General features: G+C 49.5%; 1 protein-coding gene across 3 annotated transcripts in view; it reads left to right on the forward strand.

The window, feature by feature from the left end:
- Window positions 1–17140, forward strand: part of LRFN1 (leucine rich repeat and fibronectin type III domain containing 1) — a 135440-nt gene that overhangs the window by 113309 nt on the left and 4991 nt on the right. For all 3 annotated transcript variants that reach the window (XM_081018749.1, XM_081018751.1, XM_081018750.1), the window contains exon 2: window positions 6847–8242. In XM_081018749.1, coding sequence (XP_080874875.1) covers window positions 6867–8242 — 1376 coding nt within the window. In that variant the 5' untranslated portion in view covers window positions 6847–6866. The remainder of the gene's footprint in view (window positions 1–6846; window positions 8243–17140) is intronic.

The raw sequence follows: 17140 nt of genomic DNA on the forward strand, positions 1-17140 counted from the left end.
GGCAGGAGGTTGTCTGAGGGCTAATTCCACACATCCCAGCAAAGGGCAGGTGAGCAAAGGCGGTTGTTCGCCAGCGGCTGGGAAAACAGGATCCAGCTCTGAGTCAGGGAGGGGGGAGCGAGGCGCTGTCAATCAATCCCTGTGTAAACAAGCCTGCGTTGAGTGGCAGGTGCCAGCCGGTGCCAGGGGTGCCAACTTGAATAAGATATTTGGGAGCAGGTAAGCTTCGCCCGGCATAATCAATCATATGGCGGGGCACATGCACGCCACTTGAATGGCAATGCCCGTCAACTTTGGGGGCTCATGGCCCACTCAAATATTTTATCGAGGGCTCCTATGGTTGGGGCGACTTTGTTTTTTGCCCCGACCCAAGCGGTTGTGCCGCTCAGTTCTCTCTCTTGCTCTAGAACAGATAAAATTTTTGCACAGTGGAGAGTTAGACTGCGGAACTTTCTGACACAGGAGACAGTGGTGTCCACCAATCTTTGTGGCTTTAAAATAAGGTTAGGTGAACGCATGGAGGAGAGGGCTATTCAGGGCTGCTAGCCACATGGGCTATGCACTGCATCCATTGTCAGAAGCGGCCGCAGGAGGGGAGAATAAGAATTCTGGTGCTGCTTGCAGATTTCCCATTAGGGCTTCTGGTCGACCACTGTGAAAACAGAATGCTGAACTATGGGCTATCAGTCACTGTTAATTAATCTGGGTTTTGTGTGTCTATGCTTTCCTTTTTTGTGTTTCCGATGAATTTTTGCTATCCACCTCGTTTTTTGGTGACAGGTGATATAAAGGTAAAGGTACCCCTGCCCGTACGGGCCAGTCGTGTCCAACTCTAGGGTTGTGCGCCCATCTCACTTAAGAGTCCGGGGGCCAGCGCTGTCCGGAGACACTTCCGGGTCACGTGGCCAGCATGACGAAGCTGCTCTGGCGAGCCAGCGCAGCACACGGAACGCCGTTTACCTTCCCGCTATAAAGTGGTACCTATTTATCTACTTGCACTTAAGGGTGCTTTCGAACTGCTAGGTGGGCAGGAGCTGGGACCGAAAGACGGGAGCTCACCCCGCCGCGGGGATTCGAACCGCCGACCATGCGATCGGCAAGTCCTAGGCGCTGAGGTTTTACCCACAGCGCCACCCGCGTCCCGACAGGTGATATATAAACCCACTAAATAAATAGACGTTTACATGGGCATGGCTTTGTGGGAAACAAATTCAGCTAAATTCAGAAACAAAGCCACTGGCCATTGGTGAGTGGCCAGGGATTTATACCTTTTAAATTAATGAGTGTTTATAGTATTGCATGCAAACCGCAGTCTCCAAGGGAAGCAAAATTCCAAGGGTTCCAGATGCTTACCTGGTATCTGTATTACCTTTGGGAATGAAGCACAGTGGACACTGTTGGGTCTTAATGATATATGGTTTATTTACACATAAGGTAAAAGGTAAAGGACCCCTGGACGGTTGTTGTTGTTTAGTCATGTCTGACTCTTCGTGACCCCCTGGACCAGAGCACGCCAGGAACTCCTGGTTTCCACTGCCTCCTGCAAACTCATGCTGGTTTCTTTGAGAACACTGTCCCACCATCTCGTCCTCTGTCATCCCCTTCTCCTTGTGCCCTCCATCTTTCCCAACATCAGGGTCCTTCCCAGGGAGTCTTCTCTTCTCCTGAGGTGGCCAAAGTCTTGGAGTCTCAGCTTCAGGATCTGTCCTTCCAGTGAGCACTCAGGGCTGATTTCCTTAAGGATGGATCGGTTTGATCTTCTTGCGGTCCATGGGACTCTCAAGACTCCTCCAGCATCAGAATTCAAAAGCATCCATTCTTCGGCGATCAGCCTTCTTTGTGGTCCAGCTCTCACTTCCATACATCACTACTGGGAAAACCAGAGCTTGAACTTGTCGGCAAGGTGATGTCTCTGCTTTTTCTTTTTTTAAAAAAGAGACATCACCTGGACGGTTACGTCCAGTCAAAGGCGACTATGGGGTGTAGTGCTCATCTTGCTTTCAGGCTAAGGGACCCGCGTTAGTCCACAGACAGCTTTCCGGGTCATGTGGCCAGCAGGACTAAACTGCTTCTGGCGCAGCGGGACACCGTGACGGAAACCAGAGCACACGGAAATGCCGTTTCCCTTTCCGCCGCAGCAGTACCTGGTCTAAACCACTGAGCCTCTTGGGCTTGCCGATCGGAAGGTTGGCGATTCGAATCCGTGCAATGGTGGTGAGCTCCGGTTGCTCCTGCCAACCTAACAGTTCGAAAGCATGCCAGTGCAAGTAGATAAATAGGTACTGCTGTGGCAGGAAGGTAAACAGCGTTTCCGTGCGCTCTGGCACTCATCACGGTGTCCCGTTGTGCCAGTAGCAGTTTAGTCCTTCTGGCTACATGACCCTTTCTTGCACCTTGAATCCATTGGTTCAGGTCCTACTCTCCTTAGCATCTTCCAGGTGACAGCTCCTCCAGGGTATTTTAAAGATGGCTCTCATATCTCCCTTCAGTCTCCTCTTCTCCAAGATAAACATGCCCAGCTCCCTCAACCGTTCATCCCAAGGCTTGGTTTCCACACCCATCCTCCTCCTGGTCACGCTCCTCTGTCCACATCCGGCATAGGAATTCGTTCATTTATTTATTTTTTTCCAAATATAGTCTGGCCCCCCACAAGGTCCGAGGGACAGTGGACCATCCCCCTGCTGAAAACATTAGCTGACCCCTGTCTTGGTCTATGCAGATGTGCCCTACAGGGCAACAAAAGAGGAACAGGAAATAAATTGAAATATTTTTCCTATATAATACAATGGTACTTCAGGTTAAGTATTTAATTCATTCTGGAGGTCCGTACTTAACCTGAAACTGTTCTTAACCTGAAGCACCACTTTAGCTAATGGGGCCTCCTCCTGCTGCCGCGCCACCGGAGCACAATTTGTGTTTACATCCTGAAGCAAAGTTCTTAACCTGAAGCACTATTTCTGGGTTAGCGGAGTCTGTAACCTGAAGCGTATGTAACCTGAGGTACCACTGTTTGGCTAACAAGTAGAACTTGTGCTTTTATTTAAAATGCATCTCTGGGTTATTGGTGGGGCATAGGAATTCGTTTATTTCCTCCCCTTTCAAAATATAGTCCGGCCCCCCACGAGGTCTGAGGGACAGTGGACTGGCCCCCTGCTGAAAAAGTTTGCTGGCCCCTATTCTAAGTGCTCTCTTCTTCCGTGGCTTGCTGCCTCTGACCATGGAAGGCAGAGCTGAGCCACTGTGGCTCGTAGCTTCCAATAGCCCACTCCTTCACCCTGAATTTGCCAGCATCTATAACATGCCCCCCCTTGCTTCCCCGACCGCGATCCTCCCTCCTGCCTCTCCTCCTTCTTCTCCCTCCAGTGGAGCCTCGTTTCCCAAGGTAATCGCTGGTGAGTGAAGGGCTCTTCAAAGGAGCGCAAAGCAGGCAGCCTTTGTTCTGAGACGCGCCACATTCTGTCTCCCTTGGCTCCAAGGAGGACTTCAGACACCCGGCGGCATAATAGGAGCCGTATTAATAGCCGCCGTCAGGGGAGGAAAAAAGGCTCCTCTTCCTCATCTGGGTCCTCCGACGCCTCTTCCAGCACAATGCCACTGCCCCTTCACCACGTTGTCTCGAGAAGTGGGCAGACAAAACGGACCGTCTGCCCGGGCGCAGAGAGAAACGTTCACGACGGGGTTGTGTCGTGACTCCTGAGAGCCGAGAAGGAGGGCCGACGAGGACGTGCTGGTGGGGAGGCCAGCACATATTATCAGGACATAATTCTGGCAATATGTTGTTGTTGTTTAGTCGTTGAATCGTGTCTGACTCTTCGTGCCCCCTGGACCAGAGCACGCCAGGCCCTCCTGTCTTCCACTGCCTCCCGCAGTTTGGTCAAACTCATGCTGGTCACTTCGAGAACACTGTCCCACCATCTCGTCCTCTGTCGTCCCCTTCTCCTTGTGCCCTCCATCTTTCCCAACATCAGGGTCTTTTCCAGGGAGTCTTCTCTTCTCATGAGGTGGCCAAAGTCTTGGAGCCTCAGCTTCAGGATCTGTCCTTCCAGTGAGCACTCAGGGCTGGTTTCCTTCAGAATGGAGAGGTTTGATCTTCTTGCAGTCTATGGGACTCTCCAGAGTCTCCTCCAGCACCAGAATTCAAAAGCATCCATTCTTCCGCGATCAGCCTTCTTTATGGTCCAGCTCTCACTTCCATACATCACTACTGGGAAAACCATAGCTTGAACTATACGGGCCTTTGTTGGCAAGGTGATGTCTCTGCTTTTTAAGATGCTGTCTAGGTTTGTCATTGCCCAGCACAGATTATCAGGACATAATTCTGACAATATAGATATATCTATATATGTATATACAGTTGCAATCAAAATTATTCACCATTGCAAATCAGGTTCATTATCAACATGTGTAGACTTTCAGCTGTTTGCAGTGAGCAAATACAGTCATACCTCGGGTTACAGACGCTTCAGGTTGCGTTTTTTTGGGTTACATACCGCCGAAACCCGGAAGTACTGGAACGGGTTACTTCCAGGTTTTGGCGGTTGCGCATGCGCAGAAGTGCTAAATTGTGCTTTGCGCATGCGCAGACGTGCCAAATCGCAACCCGCGCGTGAGCAGACATGCCGCTGCGGGTTGCGAACGTGCATCTCGCACGGATCACGTTCACAACCCGAGCGTCCTCTGTAGTGAGTTGCATTTTCAGCTAAATTTGGGGGAAACCACTCAAAGCCTCTGTTGAGTTGAGCCATTTCAATTGCTTCTGTTTGCTTTGCTCATTGCAAACAGCTGAAAGTCTGTACATTTTGATAATGAACCTGATTTGCAATGGGAGGGGGTGAATAATTTCGATTGCAGCTGCATTTCATGTTTGATGCATACACCATTCTTTTTTCCCCCTTTAAAAATTATTTCATTATTATGATATTATTGCACTTTCTAGCCAAGACCATGATACATGCAGGTCCCGCTATAAAACACAATGCGTTTGCAGGAAATCGTTCGTTAGGCGGGCGTTCGCGTAACAAGTCAGCGATTCCGATTGATTCCTATGCAGGAATTGCTAATGCATTCCCAACCACGAATGTGGACCCCAAAATGAGAAAAGGGAAACCCAGGGAAACCGACTGTGCAGAAGTGAAACAAGGAAGGGGCAAATACTCCCTTATTTTTCTGATCCCACCATGGTTTCCATCGAAACAGCTTCCGCAGACCAGAAAAACACACAAAAGTGAGGTTTGTTTAAGGCTGATCAGTGCTTTTTTCCTGGGGGGACGCATACCCCTTGACATTTTGTGAATCTAAGTTTGGCCTCATCAAGGGGCAGTATTTCAATATGAGTAGGAAAATGAGAATACCCCTAAACATTTTTTTAAAAGAAAAAAAAGCACCGATTATCTGTTTACAGTATGATATGCAAGCCCAGATGTTTGGATATCTGAACCTGCAGTGTGTATAGCAAAGTTTGGGTACTAATTCTTTGTGTTCAGATAAATGAATATTCGTACGAGTGTTTGCATAGCGGGAACTTCGTATACATCAAACAGCAAGGGGAGCAGGAGAGACCTTTAAAGTAAAGTGAGTAGATTAAATATTGTGCTTTGCATTGTCATTCCACAATGTAAAAGCAGAGCCCACCTCTCAATAAATTTGCTTTCTTGAGTTTTATATATTGCGTTTTATCATTAAGCTACTTTGCCAGGTTTTCCTTAACCAATCAGTTATAATGGGTGGGGTCTTTATTTTCAACTTTTTGTGCAATTCACTATTTTGCTGTGGTTAGCGTGCACAATTCTGAATAACAGCTTGCACATCATCCCTAGCTAACAGGACCAATGGTCAGGGATGATGGGAATTGCAGTCCCAAAACATCTGGAGGGCCGAGTTTGGGGATGCCTGTTCTTAACTTTCAGCAGCAAAATAATAAGAATACCTGTTGCTCCCTCACTTGCCACATGAAAGTATTTGGGCTCGTGTTCACATCATCAGTGTGCCCAGAACAATTCATTGCACTGTTTAACATGTGTATATGGACTCTCCTTAAGGGCAGGGGGCTGTTAACTCTTGCCCTCGCTAACGCCTTCTCCAAGATCTTGTAGTTGAACCAGCATCCTTTTAGTTCAGCCACAAGAGAAGGGATTTATACAGTATATAGCTAGTTTAAGGGGACGCGGGTGGTGCTGTGCGTTAAACCACAGAGCCTAGGACTTGCCGATCAGAAGGTCGGCGGTTCGAATCCCCGCGACGGGGTGAGCTCCCATTCTTCCGTCTCAGCTCCTGCCAACCTAGCAGTTCGAAAGCACCTCAAAGTGCAAGTAGATAAATAGGTACCACTCCGGCGGGAAGGTAAACGGCGTTTCCGTGTGCTGCTCTGGTTCACCAGAAGCGGCTTAGTCATGCTGGCCTCATGACCCGGAAGCTGTACGCCGGCTCCCTCAGCCAATAAAGCGAGATGAGCGCCACAACCCCAGAGTCGGCCACGACTGGACCTAATGGTCAGGGGTCCCTTTACCCCTTTACCTTTAGCTAGTTTAAGATACTGCTCTGTTGCCATTCTCTGCTGCAGACTAGCTTAGCCAGGTGCCTTAGATCTGAGTCTAATGGACCTATGGCAACCAGACCAGAAAAACAGGACATGTCCTGGAAAAAGTGGACATTTGGCAACCCTGCCTTTAGTCTTCACAACTCCCTCACAGTGGCAAGACCCACCAAGAAGTGTTGCTACGCTCATGAGGCCTGGCACTCCTGAGCAGACCTTGTTTGTTCTGATAAAGTTGACGTCACTTCTTCCGTGTGATTCATTGCCGGCACGCTTGTGTCCCCGACTGACGCCTCTCTCCCTTCCCTCCGCAGGTACGGCGTGTGCCGGTACGATGGAAAAGTTTTTCCTGCCTCTTCTGATGCTTGGCACCATGGCGAAAGCTCAGCACTGCCCCGGCCGATGCATCTGCCAGAACATCTCCCCGACGCTGACCATGTTGTGCGCCAAGACGGGCCTCCTCTTTGTCCCGCCCACCATCGACCGGCGGACGGTGGAACTGCGCCTGACGGACAACTTCATCACCGTCATCCGCCGCAAGGACTTCTCCAACATGACCAGCCTGGTGCACCTCACTCTCTCGCGCAACACCATCAGCCAGATCCTGCCCTACGCCTTCTCTGACCTGCGTGCCTTAAGGGCCTTGCACATGAACAGCAACCGCCTGGCCGCCCTGAAGAACGAACACTTCCGCGGGCTGGGCAACCTGCGCCACCTCATCCTGGGCAACAACCAGATCAGCCACATTGAGCCTTCTGCCTTTGACGAGTTCCTCTCCACCGTGGAGGACCTGGACCTCTCCTACAACAACCTGGAGACGCTGCCCTGGGAGGCCATCGGGCAGATGGTGACCCTCAACACCTTGACGTTGGACCACAACCTCATCGACCACATCGCCGAGGGAACCTTCTCCCAGCTGCAGAAGCTGGTCCGGTTGGACATGACCTCCAACCGGCTGCAGAAGCTGCCCCCGGACAACCTCTTCTTGAGAGCCCAAGTGTTGGCCAACGTGCGTGGGACTCACCCGTCCACTTTGACCATCAGCTTTGGAGGCAACCCGCTCCATTGCAACTGCGAGCTCCTCTGGCTCCGTAGGTTGACCCGAGAGGATGACCTGGAGACCTGCGCTTCGCCAGAACACTTGATGGACAAGTATTTCTGGTCCATCCCCGAGGAGGAGTTCATCTGCGAGCCCCCGCTCATCACCCGCCAATACTCCTCCAAGGCCTTCATCATGGAAGGGCAAGGTGTCAGCCTCAAGTGCAAGGCGGTAGGCGACCCAGAGCCCTCCATCCACTGGATCGCCCCCGACGGCAAGCTGATCCACAACACCACCCGCACGACGGTCTTCGAGAACGGGACCCTGGAGGTTCTCATCACCACCTTGAAGGACAACGGGGTCTTCACCTGCATCGCCTCCAACGCTGCCGGCGAGGCCACGGCTCCCGTCGAGATCTGCATTGTCCCACTCCCCTTGCTGGTCAACAACACGGGTCACATGAAGGAGCCCGATCCCGGCTCGTCGGACATCACCACCTCTGCCAAATCGGGCGCCAACGACACCAAGAACTACCTGGACAAGAGGATCGTGGCGGCTGACCTGACGTCCACCTCGGTGGTCATCCACTGGCCGTCTGAACGGCACATCCCTGGCATCCGTATGTACCAGATCCAGTACAACAGCTCCCTGGATGACTCTCTGGTTTACAGGCGAGTGACGTGGGTCGGGGCCCGTTGCACCGTTCGAGTCGCTGCGCCGTGGTCGGGGCAGTGTCCATGGTTGCCACGTGGATGGACTTATGGGCTGGGGCTTGTATTGCCATGGGGTATTGATGGGTGGGTGTGGGTGGGTGGGTGTGGAGATAATAATAATAATTTATTATTTATACCCCACCCATCTGTCTGGGTTTCCCCAGCCACTCTGGGCGGCTCCCAACAGAATATTAAAAACACGATAAAACCTCAAACATTAAAAACTTTCCTAAACAGGGCTGCCTTCAGATGTCTTCTAAAAGTCAAGTAGTTTTTTTATTTCCTTGACATCTGGCGGGAGGGCGTTCCACAGGGAGGGTGCCACTACCGAGAAGGCCCTCACTTCTCGTAGGGAGGGAACTGCCAGAAGGCCCTCGGAACTGGACCTTAGTGGCTGGGCTGAACAATGGGGATGGAGACGCTCCTTCAGAAAAAAGGACCGAGGACATTTAGGGCTTTCAAGGTCAGCACCAACACTTGGAATTGTGCTGGGAAACGTACTGGGAGCCAATGCAGATCTCTCAGGACCAGTGTTATATGGTCTTGGCGGCTTTTCCCAGTTCCCAGTCTAGCTGCCGCATTCTGGATTAGTTGTAGTTCCTGGGTCACCTTCAAAGGTAGCCCCACGTAGAGCACATTGCAGTAGTCCAAGCGGGAGATAACTAGAGCATGCACCTCTCTGGCAAGACAGTCTGCGGGCAGGAAGGGTCTCATCCTGCGTACCAGATGGAGCTTTCAGGACCAGTCTTTCAGGACCAGTATGATATGGTCTCAGCAGCCACTCCCAGTCACCAGAGAGAGAGAGAGAAAACAATGTGGTGCTAGAATTTATCTTCATATAGGAACAGAGTTACGGAGATGTTGAAGCTGCAGTGATCTATCATGTGAGTTTCCAGCAGGAGGGCTCACTAGGGAGTTGAAATGTATTGAGTTTTTGAAATTGCTCTGCCTCTTCTGAAGTATGGAATCATACTGTTGTGAAGTTGGAAGGGACCCCCGAGGGTCATCCAGCCCAACCCCCTGCCACGCAGGTGTCACAGCGAAATAATCCCTGACAGATGGCCATCCAGCCTCTGCTTATAAACCTCCAAGGAAGGAGAGTCCACCAGCTCCCAGGGGAGTCCGTTCCACCAGGAAGTTCTTCCTAACATTGAGTTGGGATCTACTTTCTTGTCATTGGAATCTGTTGGTTCAGGTCGTTCCCTCCAGAGCAGCAGAAAACCAGCTTGCTCCATCTTCCACGGGACAGCCCTTCAGGTGTTTGAAGTCATCTATCACGGCATGTGATAAACGCAGGTGGCTGTGGGTTAAACCACAGAGCCTAGGACTTGCCGATCAGAAGGTCAGCAGTTCTAATCCCCGCGACGGGGTGAGCTCCCGTTGCTCAGTCCCTGCTCCTGCCAAACTAGCAGTTCAAAAGCACGTCAAGTGCAAGTAGATAAATAGGTTCCACTCCAGCGGGAAGATAAATGGCATTTCTGTGCACTGCTCTGGTTCGCCAGAAGCAGCTTAGTCATGCTGGCCACATGACCTGGAAAAATTGCAGACAAACGCCGGCTCCCTCGGCCAGTAAAGCAAGATGAGCGCCACAGCCCCAGAGTCGTTTGCAACTGGACTTAACTGTCAGAGGTCCCTTTACCTTTTTTTATCATGGCATCTCTTAGTCTTCTGAGAGACATGCCATTGAACGTAGGGACTGAACAACCTCCCACTCAAGTCTCCAAAGAAGTCTACCTAAGTGAGATCAGCCCTGCAATTTAATTATTTTTTGTTCTTCTGAATGCCTGAGCTATAGTTTCCCACCATGCATTATTCCATACAGTTGTCTGAGCTTTTACTCAGAAGTAAACCCCACCAACTTGAGTGGGACAGACTTTGTAGCTGGTCCTGCAGCCTGCCAGCACAGCTCCACCTTGTGCACTTCTACTCCAAAGTAAGCCCAACAGAGTCCCATTGGGCTTACTCCCAAGTAAGCATGCGCAGGCTCGCAGCCCAAATCCATGCAGGTTTTGATCGGCGCACAGCTATTGTTAAATTTCTCGCCGTGTTATGGCATTAGGGATAATCATATGTATTTACAATCTTACGAGTAATTTGACTTAATTATCGTTATGTGGGATGCTAATTTTTGGTGGGTGTTTTTTTAATAGTTATTATTGTTTTTGTAATGGGCTGCCTTCAGCGCTGGCAACAAAGGAAGGGTAGCATAGAAAAAGATTAATATAAATGAATAAATAAGGCAGGGGAAGGATCTCAGGAAATGTTTTTGCTGGGGAAATGATTCGAAAGTGGGAAGGTGTTTGCAGGAGCTGGGTGAGCAGAGAGGAGAGGGAATAGAGCAGGCACCCCCAAACTCGGCCCTTTAGATGTTTTGGACTACAATTCCCATCATCCCTGACCACTGGTCCTGTTAGCTAGGGATGGTGGGACTTGTAGTCCCAAGACATCTGGAGGGCTGGAGTTTGCCTGTGCCTGCTCAAACGCCTTGGTACTCAAACAACTTGGAACCCAAACGGTCTGCAAATATGTTGTTGTGTAGTCGTTTATTTGTGTCTGCCTCTTCGTGACCCCCTGGACCAGAGCACGCCAGGCACCCCTGTCTTCCACTGCCTCCCGCAGTTTGGTCAAACTCATGCTGGTAGCTTCGAGAACACTGTCCCACCATCTCGTCCTCTGTCGTCCCCTTCTCCTTGGGCCCTCCATCTTTCCCAACATCAGGGTCTTTTCCAGGGAGTCTTCTCTTCTCCTGAGGTGGCCAAAGTCTTGGAGCCTCAGCTTCAGGATCTGTCCTTCCAGTGAGCACTCAGGGCTGATTTCCTTCAGAATGGAGAGGTTGGATCTTCTTGCCCTCCATGGGACTCTCAAGAGTCTCCTCCAGCACCACAGTTCAAAAGCATCCATTCTTCGGCGATCAGCCTTCTTTATGGTCCAGCTCTCACTTCCATACATCACTACTGGGAAAACCATAGCTTGAACTATACGGACCTTTGTTGGCAAGGTGATGTCTCTGCTTTTTAAGATGCTGTCTAGGTTTGTCATTGCTCTGCAAATATAAGGGTCTGCATTTAAATATAAGGCTTTGCCTTAAATGCATGCAGTGGTACCTTGGTTCTCAAATGCAGGCATAGGCAAACTCCGGCCCTCCAGATGTTTTGAGACTACAATTCCCATAATCAGCTAGGGATCATGGGCGTTGTAGGCCAAAACATCTGGAGGGCCGCAGGTTGGGGATGCCTGGCACAGAGAGAGAGGTTGGTGAGAGTGCTGCTGATAACCCCAAGGTTGCAGGTTCGATCCCTGTAAGGGACAGCTGTATATTCCTTTTTTTCTTTTCTTTGTATTTATTGTTTCATTAAATTGCGAAACAGCTTACAAACAATAAATAACGACAACAGAAAGGAATGCAACAGAATGCAACAATGCAACGTAAATCACATAAAATCCTCTAGAATAGTTAAGAAATTAAGCAATTAAAAATTACCAGTGAAACAATCAGAATCTATGAACTGCGGTGAACCAAACAACTAAAAAGATAAGCTAACCAGCCCAAGAACAACAAAAGTCCTATTGTAGGATTCACAGAGTACAACAATATTCATAGAATCATAGAATCATAGAGTTGGAAGAGACCACAAGGGCCATCGAGTCCAACCCCCTGCCAAGCAGGAAACACCATCAGAGCACTCCTGACATATGGTTGTCAAGCCTCTGCTTAAAGACCTCCAAAGAAGGAGACTCCACCACACTCCTTGGCAGCAAATTCCACTGTCAAACAGCTCTTACTGTCAGGAAGTTCTTCCTAATGTTTAGGTGGAATCTTCTTTCTTGTAGTTTGGATCCATTGCTCCGTGTCCGCTTCTCTGGAGCAGCAGAAAACAACCTTTCTCCCTCCTCTATGTGACATCCTTTTATATATTTGAACATGGCTATCATATCACCCCTTAACCTCCTCTTCTCCAGGCTAAACATGCCCAGCTCTCTTAGCCGTTCCTCATAAGGCATCGTTTCCAGGCCTTTGACCATTTTGGTTGCCCTCTTCTGGACACGTTCCAGTTTGTCAGTGTCCTTCTTGAACTGTGGTGCCCAGAACTGGACACAGTACTCCAGGTGAGGTCTGACCAGAGCAGAATACAGTGGCACTATTACTTCCCTTGATCTAGATGCTATACTCCTATTGATGAAGCCCAGAATTGCATTGGCTTTTTTAGCTGCCGCGTCACACTGTTGGCTCATGTCAAGTTTGTTGTCAACCAAGACTCCTAGATCCTTTTCACATGTACTGCTCTCAAGCCAGGTGTCACCCATCTTGTATTTGTGCCTCTCATTTTTTTTGCCCAAGTGCAATACTTTACATTTCTCCCTGTTAAAATTCATCTTGTTTGTTTTGGCCCAGTTCTCTAATCTGTCAAGGTCGTTTTGAAGTGTGATCCTGTCCTCTGGGGTGTTAGCCACCCCTCCCAGTTTGGTGTCATCTGCAAATTTGATCAGGATGCCCTTGAGTCCATCATCCAAGTCGTTGATAAAGATGTTGAATAAGACCGGGCCCAAGACAGAACCCTGTGGCACCCCACTAGTCACTCTTCTCCAGGATGAAGAGGAACCATTGATGAGCACCCTTTGGGTTCAGTCAGTCAGCCAGTTACAAATCCACTGAGTGGTAGCATAGTCAAGACCACATTTTACCAGCTTCTTTACAAGAATATCATGAGGCACCTTGTCAAATGCCTTGCTGAAATCAAGGTAGGCTACATCCACTGCGTTCCCTTCATCTACCAGGCTTGTAATTCTGTCAAAAAACGAGATCAGGTTAGTCTGACATGACTTATTTTTCAGAAATCCATGCTGACTATTGGTGATCACAGCATTCCTTTCTAGGTGCTCACAGACTGTTTGCTTAATGATCTGCTCCAGAATCTTCCCTGGTATTGATGTCAGACTGACTGGGCGGTAATTATTTGGGTCCTCTCTTTTCCCCTTTTTGAAAATAGGGACAACATTTGCCCTCCTCCAGTCTGCCGGGACTTCACCTGTTCTCCAGGAATTCTCAAAGATGACTGCCAGTGGTTCTGAGATCACATCTGCCAGTTCTTTTAATACTCTTGGATGCAGTTCATCTGGTCCTGGAGACTTGAATATATCTAAACTAGCCAAGTATTCTTGTACTATCTCCTTAGTTATTCTGGGCTGTGTTTCCTTTGCTGAATCATTTGCTCCAAATTCTTCAGGTCGGGCATTGTTTTCTTTATCGGAGAAGACTGAGGCAGTTCTGCCCTTTCTGTGTCCCCTGTTTGCATTTCACCATCTTCTCCTCTGAGTGACCCCACTGTTTCTTTGTTCTTCCTTTTCCTACGAACATACCCATAAAAGCCTTTTTTGTTGCTTTTAACCTCTCTAGCAAGCCTGAGTTCATTCTGTGCTTTAGCTTTTCTGACTTTGTGTCTACACGTGCTGGCTATTTGTTTGAATTCCTCTTTGGTGGTTTCCCCCCTTTTCCATTTTTTGTACACATCCTTTTTTAATCTTAACTCAGTTAAAAGTTCTTTAGATAGCCACCCTGGCTTCTTTAGGCACCTTCCATGTTTCCGTCTCATTGGTATTGCCTGGTATTGCCTCATAAATTAGGAACTAACGAAATAGCAACCCAAAAATAAGCTAAGCAGCCTTGGATTCGCACACTCCCCACTCCTTTGACTCACAATCTTAATCTCATTTGTTCTGTTCATTCAAAGACACATGCACATTCCTGCATTGCCCGGGGTTGGTCTAGATGACCCTCAGGTTCCCTTCCAACTCTACAGCTCCATGATTCTACGATTTTGCATGCAGAGCAGGTGCTCCACCACTGACCCACCAGCACGTTCCCCTCCATTTGCCTCCCCGAGGAGATTCCCCGCTTTGACACCCTCCCCTTCCAGAGATCCGACGATCCTGCACATCTTATCTCCTCCACTCCTGCCACCTTGCAGCCATCTCTCAGGAAGGGGAGAGCATGAGAGGTGGAACAGCTGCTCATACTGGGATTCCATGCCAGGAATTGTCACAAAGCCAGCAATAAGATTAAAGCAGAGTTCAGGCGCAGAGGCAAGAAAGTAGCCATGAAAGAAGCCTCAAAGACTTTCTCCTTCTGTGCTCAGCATGGCAGCACTAGACTCAGAGAACTGAGGATCATCTATTCCAACCCCCTGCAAGGCAGGAATCTTTCGCCCAATGCGGGGATTGAACCCATAACCTTTAGATTTTTCTTCTTCTTTGGCGATCCCTCATAGCCAACTAAGATTGTCTTCCATAAACACGGCCTTAACAGTGACTGTGGAGGCCAATTCTGGATCCACACATCCTTCCACAGTGGGGACATAGGTTTCAGGCGGGAGTTGATCATGGTGTGGATTTGCCAAGTGTGCCTTCCTCTTAGCACGTTTCTCCCTTGTGTCCTGAGTTCGAGTGCCTTCAAAGCCCATGACACCTTTGGTCAAGGCTGTTCTCCAACTGGAGCGCTTGCAGGCCAGTGTTTCCCAATTGTTGGTGTTTATACTAAATTTTTAAGACTTGCCTTGAGACAGTCTTTAAACCTCTTTTGTTGACCACTAGCATTACGCTTTCCATTTTTAAGTTGGGAATAGAGTAGTTGCTTTGGAAGATGATCATCAGGCATCCGCCCAACATGACCAGTCCAACGAAGTTGATGTTGAAGAATCATTGCTTCAACACAGGTGATCTTTGCTTTATCCAGTACACTGGTATTAGTTCTCCTGTCTTCCCAAGTGATGTGTAAAATTTTCCGGAGACACAATTGATGGAATCTTTCGAGAAGTCGGAGATGGCGTTTATAAGTGGTTCATGTTTCACAAGCATATATTAAGGTTGGTAGTACAATAGCTTTGTAAACAAGCATTTTGGTTTCCCTGCAAATGTCCCAGTCCTCAGACACTCTGCGCTTCAATCGGGAGAAATCCAAACTTGCAGAGCTCAGGCGATGCTGGATTTTGGCATCAGTGTCGGCCCTTGTGGAAGGATAACTGCCCAGGTAGGAGAAATGATTGACCTTTTCCAACGTTGCACCATTGAGTTGGATTGAGTTGGATTTAGGAGGATCGAACCTGCAACCTTGTCATGATTAGCCAACTGAGCTAGTCAGTTGTCTAGAACCAGGGGAGTGCTGTGGCTCAGTGGTTAGAGCCCCTGCCTTGCTCACCCAAAGTCCCAGGATCAATCCCCAGCAGCACAGACTCGTAGAAGGCACCCGAAACATCATCTGGTCCAAATCCCTGCAAGGCAGAAGTCACCATTCCAGGTAAGCCAGGTAGAGAGCCCTGCTTGAAATCCCATAGAGACTCCGTCGGTCCATGTAGACAGTACTGAGGTGGATAGACCGATGGACCGACTTTGCTATAAGGTCCTAGCTTCACAGTAAATCATCCTTCTATTCAGAATTGAGATTTTAGTGCATTTTTAGGGGGAGTGTCGTAGCTCAGAGCACCTGCTTTGCAAGCCAACGGTCCCAGGTGTTCGCTGGCTGTTCTGTTGGAAATTGTAGCTGCGGTGGCTAAGTAGAACCTCCTTGGATAGGCGCAGTGCACCTCAGAGTGCCAGATATTGGCGACAAACTTCAGGAAAGGGCTGTGGCCTTCAGGAGCGGCTTGTAGGCATCTCAGAGGCATTGAGGGGGCGGCACCTTCCAGAAACAGCATCCTGCCTGGATTTTATGTGCAGCTGAGGTGTTGGCTGTGTCTGATGTCACAGCAGACCAGTCTTCGCCAACTTGGGGCATATTGCCCAGTCAGCTGCAACCATGGTTTATCAGCGGCCTTTGATACAATTGACCATAACATTCTTCTGGACCATCTAGAGGAGCTGGGAGCTGGGGGCACTGTCATACGGTGGTTCCACTCCTTTCTTCTGGGCCGTGTCCAGAAAGTGGTGTTGGGGGATGAGTGTTCAGACCCCTGGGCCCTCACTTGTGGGGTGCTTCAGGGTTCCATCCTCTCGCCCATGCTTTTCAACATCTACATGAAGCCGCTGGGAGAGATCATCAGGGAGAGATCATGCAGATAATACCCAGCTCTACCTCTCTTTCAAATCAGAACCAGTGAAGGCAGTGAAGGTCCTGTGTGAGTGTCTGGAGGCGGTTGGAGGATGGATGGCGGCTAATGGATTGAGGTTGAATCCTGACAAGACAGAAGTACTATTCTTGGGGGACAGGGGATGGGCTGGTGTGGAGGACTCCCTGGTCCTGAATGGGGTAACTGTGCCCCTGAAGGACCAGGTGTGCAGCCTGGGAGTCATTTTGGATTCACAGCTGTCCATGGAGGTGCAGGTCCATTCTGTGTCCAGGGCAGCTGTCTCCTAGCTCCATCTGGTACGCAGGCTGAGACCCTACCTGCCCACGGACTGTCTCGCCAGAGTGGTGCATGCTCTGGTTATCTCCCACTTGGACTACTGCAATGCGCTCTACGTGGGGCTTCCTTAGAAGGTGACCCGGAAACTACAACTAATCCAGAATGTGGCAGCTAGACTGGTGACTGGGAGCGGCCGCCGAGACCACATAACACCAATCCTGAAAGACCTACATTGGCTCCCAGTACATTTCCGAGCACAGTTCAAAGTGTTGGTGCTGACCTTTAAAGCCCTAAATGGCCTCGGCCCAGTATGCACCACTCTGGCAAGACAGTCTCCGGGCAGGGAGGGTCTCATCCTGCGTACCAGATGGAGCTGGAAAACTGCTGCCCTGGACACAGAATGGACCTGCACCACCGACAGAAACCACAGGTATTCTCCTCCCAGAATTTGTCCAATCCTCTCGGAGGCAGTTTCCCAAGGACATGGGGAAAAGCTTGCCCCTTCTCTCCTGATGATTAA

The sequence above is a fragment of the Podarcis pityusensis genome (genome assembly GCF_964106645.2).
Source record: "Podarcis pityusensis genome assembly, chromosome: 8".
Lineage (NCBI taxonomy): Eukaryota > Metazoa > Chordata > Lepidosauria > Squamata > Lacertidae > Podarcis > Podarcis pityusensis.